Below are 19213 nucleotides of genomic sequence, written 5' to 3' on the forward strand. Positions count from 1 at the left end.
TGCAGTGTGTGTGAACGGACCCCGAGCTTATTACACTGTGTGATCGGACCCTGAGCTTATTACACTGTGTGATCGGATCCTGAGCTTATCTTAGTGTGTGTGATCGGACCCCGAGCTTATCTTACAGTGTGTGTGTGTGTGTGATCGGATCCCGAGCTTATCTTACAGTGTGTGTGATCGGACCCTGAGCTTATCCTTACAGTATGTGTGATTGGACCCTGAGCTTATCTTACACTGTGTGATCGGACCCTGAGCTTATCTTACACTGTGTGTGATCGGACCCTGAGCTTATCTTACACTGTGTGTGATCGGACCCTGAGCTTATCCTTACAGTGTGTGTGATTGGACCCTGAGCTTATCTTACAGTGTGTGATTGGACCCTGAGCTTATCTTACACTGCGTGATCGGATCCTGAGCTTCTTGCAGTGTGTGTGATCGGACCCAGAGCTTATCTTACACTGTGTGATCGGACCCTGAGCTTATCTTACACTGTGTGTGAACGGACCCCGAGCTTATTACACTGTGTGATCGGACCCTGAGCTTATTACACTGTGTGATCGGATCCTGAGCTTATCTTAGTGTGTGTGATCGGACCCCGAGCTTATCTTACAGTGTGTGTGTGTGTGTGATCGGATCCCGAGCTTATCTTACACTGTGTGATCGGACCCTGAGCTTATCTTACACTGTGTGATCGGACCCTGAGCTTATCTTACACTGTGTGATCGGACCCTGAGCTTATCTTACACTGTGTGATCGGACCCTGAGCTTTACACTGTGTGATCGGACCCTGAGCTTATCTTACAGTGTGTGTGATCGGACCCTGAGCTTATCTTACAGTGTGTGTGATCGGACCCTGAGCTTATCTTACACTGTGTGTGACCGGACCCTGAGCTTATCTTACAGTGTGTGTGATCGGACCCTGAGCTTATCTTACAGTGTGTGTGATCGGACCCTGAGCTTATCTTACAGTGTGTGTGATCGGACCCTGAGCTTATCTTACACTGTGTGTGATCGGACCCTGAGCTTATCTTACAGTGTGTGTGAACGGACCCCGAGCTTATCTTACACTGTGTGTGTGATCGGACCCAGAGCTTATCTTACACTGTGTGATCGGACCCTGAGCTTATCTTACACTGTGTGTGAACGGACCCCGAGCTTATTACACTGTGTGATCGGACCCTGAGCTTATTACACTGTGTGATCGGATCCTGAGCTTATCTTAGTGTGTGTGATCGGACCCCGAGCTTATCTTACAGTGTGTGTGTGTGTGTGATCGGATCCCGAGCTTATCTTACACTGTGTGATCGGACCCTGAGCTTATCTTACACTGTGTGATCGGACCCTGAGCTTATCTTACACTGTGTGATCGGACCCTGAGCTTATCTTACACTGTGTGATCGGACCCTGAGCTTATCTTACACTGTGTGATCGGACCCTGAGCTTTACACTGTGTGATCGGACCCTGAGCTTATCTTACAGTGTGTGTGATCGGACCCTGAGCTTATCTTACAGTGTGTGTGATCGGACCCTGAGCTTATCTTACACTGTGTGTGATCGGACCCTGAGCTTATCTTACAGTGTGTGTGATCGGACCCTGAGCTTATCTTACACTGTGTGTGATCGGACCCTGAGCTTATCTTACAGTGTGTGTGATCGGACCCTGAGCTTATCTTACAGTGTGTGTGATCGGACCCTGAGCTTATCCTTACAGTGTGTGTGATCGGACCCTGAGCTTATCTTACACTGTGTGTGATCGGACCCTGAGCTTATCTTACACTGTGTGTGATCGGACCCTGAGCTTATCTTACACTGTGTGTGATCGGACCCTGAGCTTATCCTTACAGTGTGTGTGATTGGACCCTGAGCTTATCTTACAGTGTGTGATTGGACCCTGAGCTTATCTTACACTGCGTGATCGGATCCTGAGCTTCTTGCAGTGTGTGTGAACGGACCCCGAGCTTATTACACTGTGTGATCGGACCCTGAGCTTATTACACTGTGTGATCGGATCCTGAGCTTATCTTAGTGTGTGTGATCGGACCCCGAGCTTATCTTACAGTGTGTGTGTGTGTGTGATCAGATCCCGAGCTTATCTTACAGTGTGTGTGATCGGACCCTGAGCTTATCCTTACAGTATGTGTGATTGGACCCTGAGCTTATCTTACACTGTGTGATCGGACCCTGAGCTTTACACTGTGTGATCGGACCCTGAGCTTATCTTACAGTGTGTGTGATCGGACCCTGAGCTTATCTTACAGTGTGTGTGATCGGACCCTGAGCTTATCTTACACTGTGTGTGACCGGACCCTGAGCTTATCTTACAGTGTGTGTGATCGGACCCTGAGCTTATCTTACAGTGTGTGTGATCGGACCCTGAGCTTATCTTACAGTGTGTGTGATCGGACCCTGAGCTTATCTTACACTGTGTGTGATCGGACCCTGAGCTTATCTTACAGTGTGTGTGATCGGACCCTGAGCTTATCTTACACTGTGTGTGATCGGACCCTGAGCTTATCTTACAGTGTGTGTGATCGGACCCTGAGCTTATCTTACAGTGTGTGTGATCGGACCCTGAGCTTATCTTACAGTGTGTGTGATCGGACCCTGAGCTTATCCTTACAGTGTGTGTGATCGGACCCTGAGCTTATCTTACACTGTGTGTGATCGGACCCTGAGCTTATCTTACACTGTGTGTGATCGGACCCTGAGCTTATCTTACACTGTGTGTGATCGGACCCTGAGCTTATCCTTACAGTGTGTGTGATTGGACCCTGAGCTTATCTTACACTGCGTGATCGGATCCTGAGCTTCTTGCAGTGTGTGTGAACGGACCCCGAGCTTATTACACTGTGTGATCGGACCCTGAGCTTATTACACTGTGTGATCGGATCCTGAGCTTATCTTAGTGTGTGTGATCGGACCCCGAGCTTATCTTACAGTGTGTGTGTGTGTGTGATCGGATCCCGAGCTTATCTTACAGTGTGTGTGATCGGACCCTGAGCTTATCCTTACAGTATGTGTGATTGGACCCTGAGCTTATCTTACACTGTGTGATCGGACCCTGAGCTTATCTTACACTGTGTGATCGGACCCTGAGCTTATCTTACACTGTGTGATCGGACCCTGAGCTTTACACTGTGTGATCGGACCCTGAGCTTATCTTACAGTGTGTGTGATCGGACCCTGAGCTTATCTTACAGTGTGTGTGATCGGACCCTGAGCTTATCTTACACTGTGTGTGACCGGACCCTGAGCTTATCTTACAGTGTGTGTGATCGGACCCTGAGCTTATCTTACACTGTGTGTGATCGGACCCTGAGCTTATCTTACAGTGTGTGTGATCGGACCCTGAGCTTATCTTACAGTGTGTGTGATCGGACCCTGAGCTTATCCTTACAGTGTGTGTGATCGGACCCTGAGCTTATCTTACACTGTGTGTGATCGGACCCTGAGCTTATCTTACACTGTGTGTGATCGGACCCTGAGCTTATCTTACACTGTGTGTGATCGGACCCTGAGCTTATCCTTACAGTGTGTGTGATTGGACCCTGAGCTTATCTTACAGTGTGTGATTGGACCCTGAGCTTATCTTACACTGCGTGATCGGATCCTGAGCTTCTTGCAGTGTGTGTGAACGGACCCCGAGCTTATTACACTGTGTGATCGGACCCTGAGCTTATTACACTGTGTGATCGGATCCTGAGCTTATCTTAGTGTGTGTGATCGGACCCCGAGCTTATCTTACAGTGTGTGTGTGTGTGTGATCGGATCCCGAGCTTATCTTACAGTGTGTGTGATCGGACCCTGAGCTTATCCTTACAGTATGTGTGATTGGACCCTGAGCTTATCTTACAGTGTGTGATTGGACCCTGAGCTTATCTTACACTGCGTGATCGGATCCTGAGCTTCTTGCAGTGTGTGTGAACGGACCCCGAGCTTATTACACTGTGTGATCGGACCCTGAGCTTATTACACTGTGTGATCGGATCCTGAGCTTATCTTAGTGTGTGTGATCGGACCCCGAGCTTATCTTACAGTGTGTGTGTGATCGGATCCCGAGCTTATCTTACAGTGTGTGTGATCGGACCCTGAGCTTATCTTACAGTGTGTGTGATCGGACCCTGAGCTTATCTTACACTGTGTGTGATCGGACCCTGAGCTTATCTTACAGTGTGTGTGATCGGACCCTGAGCTTATCTTACAGTGTGTGTGATCGGACCCTGAGCTTATCCTTACAGTGTGTGTGATCGGACCCTGAGCTTATCTTACACTGTGTGTGATCGGACCCTGAGCTTATCTTACACTGTGTGTGATCGGACCCTGAGCTTATCTTACACTGTGTGTGATCGGACCCTGAGCTTATCCTTACAGTGTGTGTGATTGGACCCTGAGCTTATCTTACAGTGTGTGATTGGACCCTGAGCTTATCTTACACTGCGTGATCGGATCCTGAGCTTCTTGCAGTGTGTGTGAACGGACCCCGAGCTTATTACACTGTGTGATCGGACCCTGAGCTTATTACACTGTGTGATCGGATCCTGAGCTTATCTTAGTGTGTGTGATCGGACCCCGAGCTTATCTTACAGTGTGTGTGTGTGTCTGATCGGATCCCGAGCTTATCTTACACTGTGTGATCGGACCCTGAGCTTATCTTACACTGTGTGTGAACGGACCCCGAGCTTATTACACTGTGTGATCGGACCCTGAGCTTATTACACTGTGTGATCGGATCCTGAGCTTATCTTAGTGTGTGTGATCGGACCCCGAGCTTATCTTACAGTGTGTGTGTGTGTGTGATCGGATCCCGAGCTTATCTTACACTGTGTGATCGGACCCTGAGCTTATCTTACACTGTGTGATCGGACCCTGAGCTTATCTTACACTGTGTGATCGGACCCTGAGCTTTACACTGTGTGATCGGACCCTGAGCTTATCTTACAGTGTGTGTGATCGGACCCTGAGCTTATCTTATAGTGTGTGTGATCGGACCCTGAGCTTATCTTACACTGTGTGTGACCGGACCCTGAGCTTATCTTACAGTGTGTGTGATCGGACCCTGAGCTTATCTTACAGTGTGTGTGATCGGACCCTGAGCTTATCTTACAGTGTGTGTGATCGGACCCTGAGCTGATCTTACACTGTGTGTGATCGGACCCTGAGCTTATCTTACAGTGTGTGTGAACGGACCCCGAGCTTATCTTACACTGTGTGTGATCGGACCCAGAGCTTATCTTACACTGTGTGATCGGACCCTGAGCTTATCTTACACTGTGTGTGAACGGACCCCGAGCTTATTACACTGTGTGATCGGACCCTGAGCTTATTACACTGTGTGATCGGACCCTGAGCTTATCTTACACTGTGTGATCGGACCCTGAGCTTATCTTACACTGTGTGATCGGACCCTGAGCTTATCTTACACTGTGTGATCGGACCCTGAGCTTTACACTGTGTGATCGGACCCTGAGCTTATCTTACAGTGTGTGTGATCGGACCCTGAGCTTATCTTACAGTGTGTGTGATCGGACCCTGAGCTTATCTTACACTGTGTGTGACCGGACCCTGAGCTTATCTTACAGTGTGTGTGATCGGACCCTGAGCTTATCTTACAGTGTGTGTGATCGGACCCTGAGCTTATCTTACAGTGTGTGTGATCGGACCCTGAGCTTATCTTACACTGTGTGTGATCGGACCCTGAGCTTCTCTTACAGTGTGTGTGATCGGACCCTGAGCTTATCTTACAGTGTGTGTGATCGGACCCTGAGCTTATCCTTACAGTGTGTGTGATCGGACCCTGAGCTTATCTTACACTGTGTGTGATCGGACCCTGAGCTTATCTTACACTGTGTGTGATCGGACCCTGAGCTTATCTTACACTGTGTGTGATCGGACCCTGAGCTTATCCTTACAGTGTGTGTGATTGGACCCTGAGCTTATCTTACACTGCGTGATCGGATCCTGAGCTTCTTGCAGTGTGTGTGAACGGACCCCGAGCTTATTACACTGTGTGATCGGACCCTGAGCTTATTACACTGTGTGATCGGATCCTGAGCTTATCTTAGTGTGTGTGATCGGACCCCGAGCTTATCTTACAGTGTGTGTGTGTGTGTGATCAGATCCCGAGCTTATCTTACAGTGTGTGTGATCGGACCCTGAGCTTATCCTTACAGTATGTGTGATTGGACCCTGAGCTTATCTTACACTGTGTGATCGGACCCTGAGCTTATCTTACACTGTGTGATCGGACCCTGAGCTTTACACTGTGTGATCGGACCCTGAGCTTATCTTACAGTGTGTGTGATCGGACCCTGAGCTTATCTTACAGTGTGTGTGATCGGACCCTGAGCTTATCTTACACTGTGTGTGACCGGACCCTGAGCTTATCTTACAGTGTGTGTGATCGGACCCTGAGCTTATCTTACAGTGTGTGTGATCGGACCCTGAGCTTATCTTACAGTGTGTGTGATCGGACCCTGAGCTTATCTTACAGTGTGTGTGATCGGACCCTGAGCTTATCTTACACTGTGTGTGATCGGACCCTGAGCTTATCTTACAGTGTGTGTGATCGGACCCTGAGCTTATCCTTACACTGTGTGTGATCGGACCCTGAGCTTATCTTACACTGTGTGTGATCGGACCCTGAGCTTATCTTACACTGTGTGTGATCGGACCCTGAGCTTATCCTTACAGTGTGTGTGATTGGACCCTGAGCTTATCTTACAGTGTGTGATTGGACCCTGAGCTTATCTTACACTGCGTGATCGGATCCTGAGCTTCTTGCAGTGTGTGTGAACGGACCCCGAGCTTATTACACTGTGTGATCGGACCCTGAGCTTATTACACTGTGTGATCGGATCCTGAGCTTATCTTGGTGTGTGTGATCGGACCCCGAGCTTATCTTACAGTGTGTGTGTGTGTGTGTGATCGGATCCCGAGCTTATCTTACAGTGTGTGTGATCGGACCCTGAGCTTATCCTTACAGTATGTGTGATTGGACCCTGAGCTTATCTTACACTGTGTGATCGGACCCTGAGCTTATCTTACACTGTGTGATCGGACCCTGAGCTTATCTTACTGTGTGATCGGACCTTGAGCTTATCTTACACTGTGTGATCGGACCCTGAGCTTATCTTACAGTGTGTGTGATCGGACCCCGAGCTTATCTTACACTGTGTGATCGGACCCTGAGCTTATCTTACAGTGTGTGTGATCAGACCCTGAGCTTATCTTACACTGCGTGATCGGATCCTGAGCTTCTTGCAGTGTGTGTGAACGGACCCCGAGCTTATTACACTGTGTGATCGGACCCTGAGCTTATTACACTGTGTGATCGGATCCTGAGCTTATCTTAGTGTGTGTGATCGGACCCCGAGCTTATCTTACAGTGTGTGTGTGTGTGTGTGTGTGTGATCGGATCCCGAGCTTATCTTACAGTGTGTGTGAGCGGATCCTGAGCTTATTGTAACAACTCTGCTGGCATCACAGCATGGCCTCTCATCTCTCACACTATCTTACCAACTGCTCCGGGTCATGTTGCGGTTTCTGTTTCTTGCCAGCTCCATATTCTGTGCCTCTGCCTGCTTCCTGGCTGTGTGTATAGGGGGTCGGTGCCTGAACTCTCTGGTTCTTATAGGAATCTGGTGCACCTGTCTAATCTGTTCCTGACCAATTACCAAGAGGCCTCCAGTATTTAGTGCAGCTCCACACAGTGGACTGGGCCTGTGCAATGTATTAGCTCAGTTTGTGCTTAGCTTCTGAGTTTCAGGCCTTGCTCTGTGTTACTCCCTCTCTAGTGGTCTTTCGGTATGGCCTTGCCTTGATCTTGTTGTCCCCCTCCAGGAGGCAGAATATCCTGGTCCCTGTGTATTTGTTTTTGTTCCTTGTCTTCTTCCATTACCTTGTCTTAACTTAGTCCTATCTCTGTCTCCTTGTCTGTGGCTTCCTTCCCTGCTGTGTCTTTCCTTGTGTTCTCAGTCTGCTTATGCTCCGCACTCTTGCGGCTCTGCCTGCTTTCTACCTTTGTAGCTTTGCCTCTGCTCCGCACTCCTGCGCTTCTGCTCCGTTCTACTCTGCTTAGCCTCTGCTGCTGCAGTAATCTCTTGCATTCCTTGCGGTTCTGCTCTGCTTAGCTTTTCTTGCTGCGCTATCTCTTGCTGCTCTTCCGCTCCTATCTGCAGCCTTGCACTTCTCTTCCTGTGTGAACAGGTCCCAACCTGTTCCTTGATACTTCATTCCTTTCTGCTTGTTTTCTTACCTGCACCTCCAGTGTGAACAGGTCCCTACCTGTTCCTTCATACACCACACCAACCAGTGTTCCTGCCGTCCCTGCCAGTCCTGTGTTTCTGCCAGCCCTGTGTTCTGTGTGTTCTCTGCTGTGCCTGCCAGCCCTGTGTTCTCTGCCATGCCTGCCAGCCCGTTGTTCTCTGCCGTGTCTCTGCCAGCCCTGTATCTCTGTCGTGCCAGCCTACTCGTCTGAGTTTCAGCCGTGCTCTTCTGCCAGTCCTGCCTGATGCCTTCATCTGTCCTAGTGTTCCTGTTCTCCAAGTGGGATCAGCAGCCACAGCCAGACACCACCCTGGAGTAGCACCTGGCAGCTGCCTGCCGCTCAAGCCTGACCTCACCATCAGAGGCTCCAGTGAAAACCCAGGCAGCTGTCATAGTCCCGCCTCTTCCAGGGTAGTATGGTTTGTGGGGCCACAAACCAGACTACCAGTAAGGGCATGAGTGTGACACTTATCTTACAGTGTGTGTGTGTGATCGGATCCTGAGCTTATCGTACAGTGTGTGTGATCGGATCCTGAGCTTATCGTACACTGTGTGTGATCACACCCCGAGCTTATCTTACACTGTGTGTTATTGGACCCCAAGCTTATCTTACAGTGTTTCTGTGATCGGACCCTGAACTTATCTTAGTGTGTGTGTGATCGGACCCCGAGCGTATCTTACTGTGTGTGTGTGTTTTGGACCCTGAGCGTATCTTACAGTGTGTGTGTTTGGACCCCGAGCGTATCTTACAGTGTGTGTGTGTGTGATCGGACCCCGAGCTTATGCCTTGTTTTGTAGTGATTTCAGTACTTCACAGCAGTACACTCATCCTTTGAAAAAGAACACAAAGTGTGACAAATTAGTATCATCACTTAAAGTGAACATGTCAGCAGCATTGTGCTTGGTAAACTACAGGCATTGTCAGGTCGGCAGTGTTTTACCTGGTTAAAATGATACCTGGGGTGAAGAAATCCATCTTGTAGTTGTTGTGTAATCAGTGGTAGAAGTTTTCAGTTAATGATATGCCCTAGCTCGGGGTGGGACTGTAGGCAGAGTCTTTTCTTCCTGCTCTAAGCTATAGAAACCAAGGAAAGACCTGTCCACAGGCCACCCTAAAGCCCCAACAGTCTGTCTCTATGATGAGGAACATGCTTGAGCTTCGGGCGGCCTGTGGGCAGGCCTCTCCTTGGTTTCTCTGGCTTACAGCAGGAAGATAAGACTCTGCCTGCAGCCGCCCTGAGCCAGGGCATATCATTAGCTGAAAACGTCTTACACCGATTACACAACAACCACAGGACGGATTTCTTCACCCCAGGTATCATCTTAATCATTGTAACAGCAGCAACATGACAATGTCTGTAGTTTACTTAGCAAAATCCTGCTGACAGTTCACTTTAAAGCAAACCTAACAGCTGATCCATGCTGCCCAATCTGTGGCTATCATGTGTCAGGCTCTGGCTATATGAACGCCGCCAAGTATGTTTGACTCTGAGATCGCACATCCATCTTCTGATATGTTGCCCATGGATTGGACAGCATGGGTCCGCTGTCCGGTTCTCTGTAATTTTTCCTGGCACACATCTGAAATTTTAAAGGGTAACTCTATAACACTTGAGAGAGATTTATCAATACACAGTGCTAAGATGGTACTGTCATGTTTTCTTTGGGAGGAGATTTTTCATAACTCCTTCTTGGAAAGAACATTGAAGTTGGCTTTCTGTCTGTACCGGTTACCCAACAGATGCAGTGTTATATCAGGGTAGATCCGACCTCCAGGAAGACCAATGGTCACTGCTCTATTCTCCTTTTACTAGCGGCAGTCCTGAGGATGGAGAGGGTTCTGGTGAGTGGTGACCACACCGCCAGTAGGACCCAGACTGATCTATAAATTATCACCTGTCTAGATGTCACCCATTGAAGTCATGTTCATTTTTTCCAACAGATGCACTTTTGGCTAAAGCGTTGTGTTCATGACTATAGCATTCTGCCTATACTGGAACGTGTCTGAAAACAAATCTTATGAACAAACAAAAACATGATAAATCTTAAGTTTCTGTTTTGTTTTCCTTCTTTTGTAGATCATATGAAAGGACTTCGAGCTCCTCTTTTAAAACGAAAACTGCAGTCGTGGTACGTGAAATACCTCCATGTAGACTGTATAGTCTGTGCCCTACATACCAAAAATGAAAGACGTATCACTAAGTTTCATGTATTATACCGATAGATTTCTTTGCCTTAGTGTTTATCCGTACGTGTGACAGATTTCAACTTTGTATGTTTCTCATTACACTTTGCACCAGGGGAAGATTTCTGTTCACAACAGTCTCTTACAGGTTTTGGTGGTACTGTCATTCATTGAGGAGACCAGTAGAAGATGGGATACAATTGTCAATGTTCCACTGAGAAAGCAAAAAAAAAATGACTGACTCCTAAAAGGCAGGAAAGAATTTAACTAGTTGGAGATAACCGTCCTATACGTCATTGTTCAACCCTTTGACAAGCCTTGCATTGTGACCAGGGATATTCACTTAAAGGGAACCTGTCAGAACAGAATGACTTCTCAAACCAAGCATAGGTTCTCGGTGCACACTTGCGTGGCCAAACACTTAAGCACTCCCTTCAAAGTTTTTATTCTCTTAATATATTGCAATCATCTTATATAGCTCTGTGTACTTACAATTGCTCATTTTGCCTTTCTACCCAGCTAATTGTTCTCTTTTCTCTGCTCTATGTAGAAACAGGAAGTCTCTCTTCCTAGCAAAAACAATTTCCCTTTTCAACTCCTGACCCCAGCTGCTCTGTAGCCCCCCTCCCCCGCCATAGATTTTTGCAATGATTTATGACTCAATCAGGGAAAATTGATCTCCTATTTCTACATAGAGCTTAGAAGGATTCAGTTAGTCTGTTTTTAGTAACGGGATGGCATAGACCTAATGGGAAAGAGGAAGAATTACCTGGGAAGAAAGGCAAAATGAGAAATTGTAAGTACACAGTGCTATATAATATGATGATTGCAATATACACTGCTCAAAAATATAAAGGGAACACTAAAATACCACATCCTAGATATCACTGACTGAAATATTCCAGTTGCAAATCTTTATTCATTACATAGTTGAATGAATTGAGAACAATAAAACATAAAAATGATCAATGTAAATCACAACTAATATCCCATGGAGGTCTGTATTTGGAATGATGCTCAAAATCAAAGTTGAAAATCAAATTACAGGCTGATCCAACGTCAGTGGAAATGCGTCAAGACAAATGCTCATTAGTGCCTGTATCACACTCACTCACTCACTCCTGATGAGTCTGCAGATGTTCTCTTGAAGAATCTCCTCCCAAACATGGATTAAAGCATCAGTTAACTCCTGGACAGTCTATGGTGCAACATGGCGGTGGATGCAACGAGACATGATGTCCAGATGTGCTTGATTGGATTCAAGTCTGGGGAACGGGCAGGCCAGTCCATAGCATCAATGCCTTCATCATGTACTAACTGCTGACACACTTCAGCCACATAAGGTCTAGCATTGTCATGTGTCAGAAGGAACACCGGGCCCAGTGCAACTACATATGGCCTCTTACGATGGGTCTGAAGATCTCATCCCTATACCTAATGGCAGTCAGGGTACCTCTGGCCAGCACATGGAGGGCTGTGCAGGCCTCCAAAGAAATCCCTCCTCACACCATTACTGACTCGTTATGCTGGAGGATGTTGCAGGCAGCAGAACGTTCTCCACGGAGTCTACAGTCTCTGTCACATCTGCTCAGTGGAAAGTTGTTCTCATCCGTGAAGAGCACAGGGCACCGATGTCGAATCTGCCAATCGCTCTGCACGGTGTTGAGCTGTAAGCTCAGCACCCACTTCTGGACATCGGGCCCTCATACCATCCTCATGGAGTCCACTTCTGACAGTTTGAGCAGACACATGGATGTTAGTGGCCTGCTGTAGGTCATTTTGTAGGGCTCTGGCACTGCTCCTCCTGTTCCTCCTTGCACAAAGGAGTAGGTAACGATCCTGCTGCTGGGTTGTTGCCCTCCTGCGCCCCCCCTGACGTCTACTGGTTTACTAGCATGTCTCCTGGTATCTGCTCCATGCTCTGGACACTATGCTGACAGACATAGCTACCCTTATTGCCACAGCTCGCATTGACGTGCCATCCTGGATGAGCTGTCCTACCTGAGGTACTTCTGTGGGTTGCTATAGTACCTCTAGTGTGAGAGTAATGACAAAATGCAAAAGTGATCAAAACAGCCAAAAAAGATGAGTAGAAAAATGGTCTGTGGTCACCCCCTGCAGAACCACTACTTTTATAGGGGTTGTCTTGCTAATTGCCTATCATTTCTACCTGTTGTCTATTCTATTTGCACAATAGCAGGAGATTTATTCACAATCTGTGTTGCTACATGGACAGGTTATCTTCACAGAAGTGTGATTGACTTGGAGTTACATTGTTTCGTTTAAGTGTTCCCTTTATTTTTTGAGCAGTGTATTAAGAGGATAAAAACTTTGATGGGAGGAGTGTTTCTTTAACTCGGACTATCTGAAAAATCACTGGTATTCACAGACACATTGGTTATTATTGGATGCATGTGCTGTCCATTGAGAATACAGATGCCTGAAAATATGGCTGTCTGAACCCAGCCTTACATCTGTCTGCAGAACGGGACTTGCTGTGGCTTAAAAGTGCATTATGTTCCTGGCCTAGGTAAGTTGGCACTGTGTAATTGACCACCTTGTTCAGTGGAGTCCCATGACTGTAGCCTCCTTGGTTGTAGCTGGTGGTCAATGGTCACATTTCCAGGAATTCACTTTTGTGCTCTGAGTTCATCGACGTCAATACTCTGTGTAGACGCGGCACATTGTCCTTTACACTGAATAATAAGAAATTATTTTGTATAATGGCCATAAGAATTAAAATTCTCTTTTACTTTCTATATTACAGCCTAAAAGTTTTCCTGTACTGTTCTCCAGTTACTAAGGAATTGCTGTTGACAAGTCCTAAGTATGCGTTTTGGGAAAAACGCATTGTAAGTGTTTATCCTTCAAGTAAAGCTTAAGTGCTACAAATATAACATCACTGCCATGTATTTAAGGCAAATGATACTAGGAAAACCCCTTGTATCCCCGAGTACTAGAGGTGGCCTTGATCGAATTAGCGTTAATCGGCTGCAAGTTCTGCACCCATCAAATAGCTGATTTTACTATGGGAGTTCATGGCCAGCCAGACGTTACACGTAGGGGAGATGTAGTGGTACATGGTGTTCATGCAGATCAGCGGTAATACCAAGACTGACAAAATAGGAGGACCCTAATATCTGTTTATTTTACTCGTTTATATAGCGCCATTAATTCCACAGTGCTTTACAGACATTATCATCACTGTCCCCATTGGGGCTCACAATCTAGAATCTTTATCAGTATGTCTTTGGAATGTGGGAGGAAACCAGAGAACCCGGAGGAAACCCACACAAACACAGAGAGAACATACAAACTCCTTGCAGATGTTGTCCTTGGTGGGATTTGGACCCCAGGACCCCAGTGCTGCAAGGCTGCAGTGCTAACCACTGAGCCACCGGACTGGTTTTCTATATTTGCTTCTAGTGGAGGGTCCCAGGTGGAGCTGGACACCTAGACAGGCATTGTTTTCATAGTACAACCATTTTGCTTGTCCTAAAGAAGACCTTGGAAGATATAGAGAGAATATATAAGCTACAGTTAGGTCCAGAAATATTTGGCCAGTGACCGAATCTTTGTGATTTGGGCTCTGCATGCTGCTAGTTTGAATTTAAAATGAAACAACTGAGATGCAATTAAAGTGTAGACTTTCAGGTTTAATTAAAAGGGTTGGAAAAAATATCCTGTGAAACGCTTAGGAATTGCAACCATTTTTCTACAAAGCCTCCTCATTTCAGGGGCTCAAAAGTGATTGGACAAATCTAACTTTATCATAAATAAAATGTTCATTTTTAATCCTTTTGTAGGAAATCCTTTGCAGGCAATGACTGCTTGATGTCTGGAAGCCATGGACATCACTAAATGCTGGGTTTCCTCCATTGTGATACTTTGCCAGGCCATTACTGCAGATGACTTCAGTTGTTGCTTGTTTGTGGGTATTTTTGCTTTAGATTTTGTCTTAAGCATGTGAAATGCATGCTCGGTTGGGTTGGTATCTGTGGTTGACTCTCAGAATATTCCACTTCTTTGCCCTAAAATTTTCCTGGGTAGCGTTCTCAGTATGTTTTGGGACATTTGTACTGTGAAGCACCATTCAATCAACTTTCTTGCATTTGATTGAATCTGAAATCTCCCTGTACTCTTCAGAATTCATCTCAATGCTTCTGTGTACAGTCAATCATCAATAAACACTAGTGACCCAGTGTCATTAGAAGCCATGCTTGCCCAGGCTATCACATGGCCTCCACCATGTTTTACAGAGGCTGTGGTATGCTTTGCGTCATGGACCATTCCAAGCCTTCTCCATACTTTCGTCTTCCCATCATTCTGGTACAGGTTGATTTTTTTTTTTTTTTTTTTTTAAGTTTCATCTGTCCAAAGAATGCTTTTCCAGAGCTGGGCTGGCTTCTTTAGATGTTGCCTCTCTATTTTTAAGGCTGATTAATGGTGTGCATCTTGTGCTGAAACCCCCCTCCCCCTGTATTTGCTCTCATTAAGTCTTCTCTTTATGGTAGAGTTAGATAATGAAGAGCCTACTTTCTGGAGACCATTTTTCACTTGGGTGGCGGCTGTGAAGGAGTTTTTCCTCAGCATGGTAAGGATTGTGATCATCCACCACTGTGGTCTCCTGTGGGCATTCAGGCCTTTTTGAATTCACAAATTCACCAGTGCCCTTTTTTCCAGAATGTACCAAACTGTTGATTTGGCCATTTCTAACATTTCTGCTATCTCTCTGATGTATTTCTTCATTTTTTTTTTTTCCTATTGATGGTTTATTTCTCATCCATTGAGAGAACCTTTGACCGCATGTTGTGGGTTCACAGCAACAGCTTCCAAATGCAAATGCTTCACTTGGAATCGGCTCCACACCTTTTACCTGCTTAATTGATGATGAATTAACTAGAGAATAGCCCATTTAAGAGTTTTTGTTTTTTTCACATAGTTGTCCAATTACTTTTGGTGCTTTTAAAATGAGGCAGCTACATAATTAAGACTTGTGATTACCCTTAAATTAATGCCTTGTTCAGTATGTGGTCATTGTTTTTAGATCGGTATTTGTAAGCCAAATTCAGGATTGGAGCAAAGGTATAATAGAAACACATGCACGCAGTCCTGGTTTTGGCTTACAAATACTGTAAAATACTGACCAAATACTAAGTGTGAACGTGACCTTAAACTGAGAATCTGCACTTTAAGCCCAAATTGATAATATAATTATATCTTGAATGTGCTTTGATAAACAGCTAAAATGCTGAAACTTGTCACTGTCCAAATATTTCTGGACCTAACTGTAAATACGGCATAGAATTAGCACCAGAATTTCTCATACGGTATTTTTCCTTTTATGATTTGTGTTCAGAGAGCAATTGAAGTGGACACGCCAACACAGATATCTTTGATCGATGAAGCTACCGATGATGTGAGTATCACTTTACCTGAATATTTTACGCTGGAAAATGTTTGCATGAAGAAATACAGAAATGCTACAATACCATCCTGCTTTTTCTATTTGGGCACCACTGAGACTTTATTGGCTGCCCAAGATCATTTCTGCAGTAGTCCTTAGAAATCTCAGAAATCATATAAAGCATTGTGCTGCATTTTTTTTTATGATACTTAAAGGATGTTTCTATCCTGGCTGAAGATTGTTCTGAAACAACAAACCGTTCTGTACTCCCCTTCATCTTGCTCTATCAGTGAGTCTCCATACCTGGCATAGGCTGTGACACTGACGTCCAATTGAAAGCTCAGCAGTCAGTCTGTGAGCTCAATTGTTCTGAAGGGGGCGTCCTGTCTACACTGGCAGAACCAGTCAGCACACTGAAAGGGTGATGCACTCCACAGCCAATTCCAGACACTGGGAACAACAGTAGAGACTGTTTGGTGGACCCGGGGAAGGTGAGTACAGCACACTTTGATATTTTATAACTAACTACTGCCAGGGTAGAAATTTCTGCTGCACATTCACTGTAGCCCCAATCGATGGGTTGGAAACTCCATTTACTTTCGTTTCTGATGTACATTACAGGGGAGTGTGAACATAGCTTTTAATTCCTTTTTTTCTGCTGATACAGGTGCTTCTGACAAAATTAGAATATCATCGAAACGTTAATTTATTTCCGTTCTTCAATACAAAAAGTGAAACTCCTACATTATAAAGTCATTACAGAGTGATCTATTTCAAGTGTTTATTTCTGTTAATCTTGATGATTATGGCTTACAACCAATTAAATCCCAAAAGTCATTATCTCAGTAAATTAGAATAATTAACAAAAACACCTGCAAAGGTTTCCTAAGCGTGAAAAAAGGTTCCTCCTTCTGTTTCAGTAGGCTTCACAATCATGGGGAAGACTGCTGACTGGTCCAGAAGGCAGTCATTGACACACTCCACAAGGAGGGTAAGCCACAAAAGGTCATTGCTAAAGAAGCTGGCTGTTCACAGAGTGCTGTATCCAAGCATATTAATGGAAAGTTGAGTGGAAGGGAAAAATGGTAGAAAAAGGTGCACAAGCCAAGGGATAACCGCAGCCTTGAAAGGATTGTTAAAAAAATGCCATTCAAAAATTTTGGGGAGATTCACAAACAGTGGCCTGCTGCTGGAGTCATTGCTTCAAAAGCCACCACACTCAGACATATCCAGGACATAGGCTACAAGTGTCACATTCCTTGTGTCAAGCCACTCATGACCAATAGACAATGCCAGAAGCGTCTTACCTGTGCCAAGAAGAATAGGAACTGGACTGTTGCTCAGTGGTCCAATGTGTTGTTTTCAGATGAAAGTAAATGTTGCATTTCATTTGGAAATCCAGGTCCCAGAGTCTGGAGGAAGAGTGGAGAGGCCACAATCCAAGCTGCTTGAGGTCTAGTGTGAAGTTTCCACAATCAGTGATGGTTTGGGGCACTATGTCATCTGCTGGTGTAGGTCCACTGTGTTTTATCAAGACCAAAGTCAGCCCAGCCGTCTACCAGGAAATTTTAGAGCACTTCTTGCTTCCCTCGGCCGACAAGCTTTTAGGAGATGGAAATTTTATTATCCAACAGGACTTGGCACCTGTCCACACTGCCAAAAGCACCAATACCTTTGTCACTATCCATGTTTGGATCTGTTGCAGATCTGGTTTCCCTCAGATTAAAACCTTTTTTCCCTTCAGGTCATCAGGGGTCAATGCAGTTTTTCTCCCGGTGGCCGCTGGTGTAATTGCATTGCTGCTTGTTCTGCTGATGTGGGTGGTGACCACTCCCACCTTCCTTTAAATGGTCACCTCGTGCATCAGCTGACTGTTGGTTATACAGGTCCTTTGGATTCCAACCTTGCTGGAATAGGAGCTTGCTGAGTGTTGTGGTTCTACAGCTGAATACTCTTTCATGGTGCCTACTCTGCTGTGCGGTGCATTGCAGCAGAGAAGGCTAAGTGTGGTGTTATTGTTTCTTTGTTGTTTGTAACTTTCCCAGTGTTGTATTAGTACAGCGGTGGGACCAGTGCTCTCACCTGCCAGTTCCCTACATAGGGATTAGAGCAGGGCAAGTGAGGGACAAGGTATCCTGGTCAGCGACGGGTTGAAAGAACCCGTATAGGGACGGTAGCAAGATCAGGGCACAGCCTCAGGAGAGTGCAGGAGGTGCCCATTCCCCGTTCCCTACCGACAGGGCCCACTGTTGTTAAAGTGTACCCTTGTGTGTTTCGCCGTTTTGTGACCGTCCTACCAGGTCGTGTCACACCAGGACAGTCACATCGTGACAACCTTGTTTAAAAACAGTGTGCTTGATTGGCCTGCAAACTCGCCTGACCTTAACCTCATAGAGAATCTATGGGGTATTGTTAAGAGGAAGATGAGACACCAGACCCAACAATGCAGATCAATGCTATCAAAGCAGCCTTGAAAGGATTGTTAAGAAAATGCCATTCAAAAACTTGGGGGAGATTCACAAGGAGTGGACTGCTGCTGGAGTCATTGCTTCAAGAGCCACCACATACAGACGCATCCAGGACATGGGCTTCAAGTGTTGCATTCTTTGTGTCAAGCCACTCATGACCAATAGACAACGCCAGAAGTGTCTTACCTTGGCCAAGGAGAAAAAAAATGAACTGTTGCTCAGTGGTCCAAGGTGTTGTTTCCAGATGAAAGTAAATTTAGCATTTCATTTGGAAATCCAGGTCCCAGAGTCTGGAGGAAGAGTGGAGAGGCACACAATCCAAGCTGCTTGAGGTCTAGTGGGAAGTTTCCACAAACCGTGATGGTTTGGGGAGCCCTGTCATCTGCTGGTGTAGGTCCACTGTGTTTTATCAAGACCAAAGTCAGTGCTGCCGTCTACCTGGAAAATTTAGAGCACTTCATGCTTCCCTGTGCCGACATGCTTTTTGGAGATGGAAATTTCATTCTCCAGCAGGACTTGGCACCTGTCCACACTGCCAAAAGTGCCAATACCTGGTTTGAAAACAACAGTATTACTGTGCTTGATTGGCCAGCAAACTCGCCTGACCTCAACCGCATAGAGACTCTATGGAGTATTGTCAAGAGGAAGATGAGAGACACCAGACCCAGCAATGCAGACGAGCTGAAGGCTGCTATCAAATCAACCTGGGCTTCCGTAACACCTCAGCAGTGCCACAGGCTGATCGCCTCCATGCCACGCCGCATTGATGCAGTAAATGATGCAAAAGGAGCCCCAACCAAGTATTGAGTGCATTTACTGAACATACATTTCAGTAGGCCTATATTTCGGATTTTAAAATGTAATGACTCTATATAATGAGTTTCACTT

At 45.9% G+C, this 19213-nt stretch overlaps 1 protein-coding gene across 1 annotated transcript in view; it reads left to right on the top strand.

The window, feature by feature from the left end:
• Positions 1-19213, top strand: part of DCLRE1C (DNA cross-link repair 1C) — an 89552-nt gene that overhangs the window by 18613 nt on the left and 51726 nt on the right. The window contains exons 2-4 of the mRNA XM_069765170.1: positions 10344-10395; positions 13218-13302; positions 15810-15869. Of these exons, the coding sequence (XP_069621271.1) occupies positions 10344-10395; positions 13218-13302; positions 15810-15869 (197 nt within the window). The remainder of the gene's footprint in view (positions 1-10343; positions 10396-13217; positions 13303-15809; positions 15870-19213) is intronic.

Source organism: Ranitomeya imitator, chromosome 4, assembly GCF_032444005.1.
Source record: "Ranitomeya imitator isolate aRanImi1 chromosome 4, aRanImi1.pri, whole genome shotgun sequence".
Taxonomy (NCBI): domain Eukaryota; kingdom Metazoa; phylum Chordata; class Amphibia; order Anura; family Dendrobatidae; genus Ranitomeya; species Ranitomeya imitator.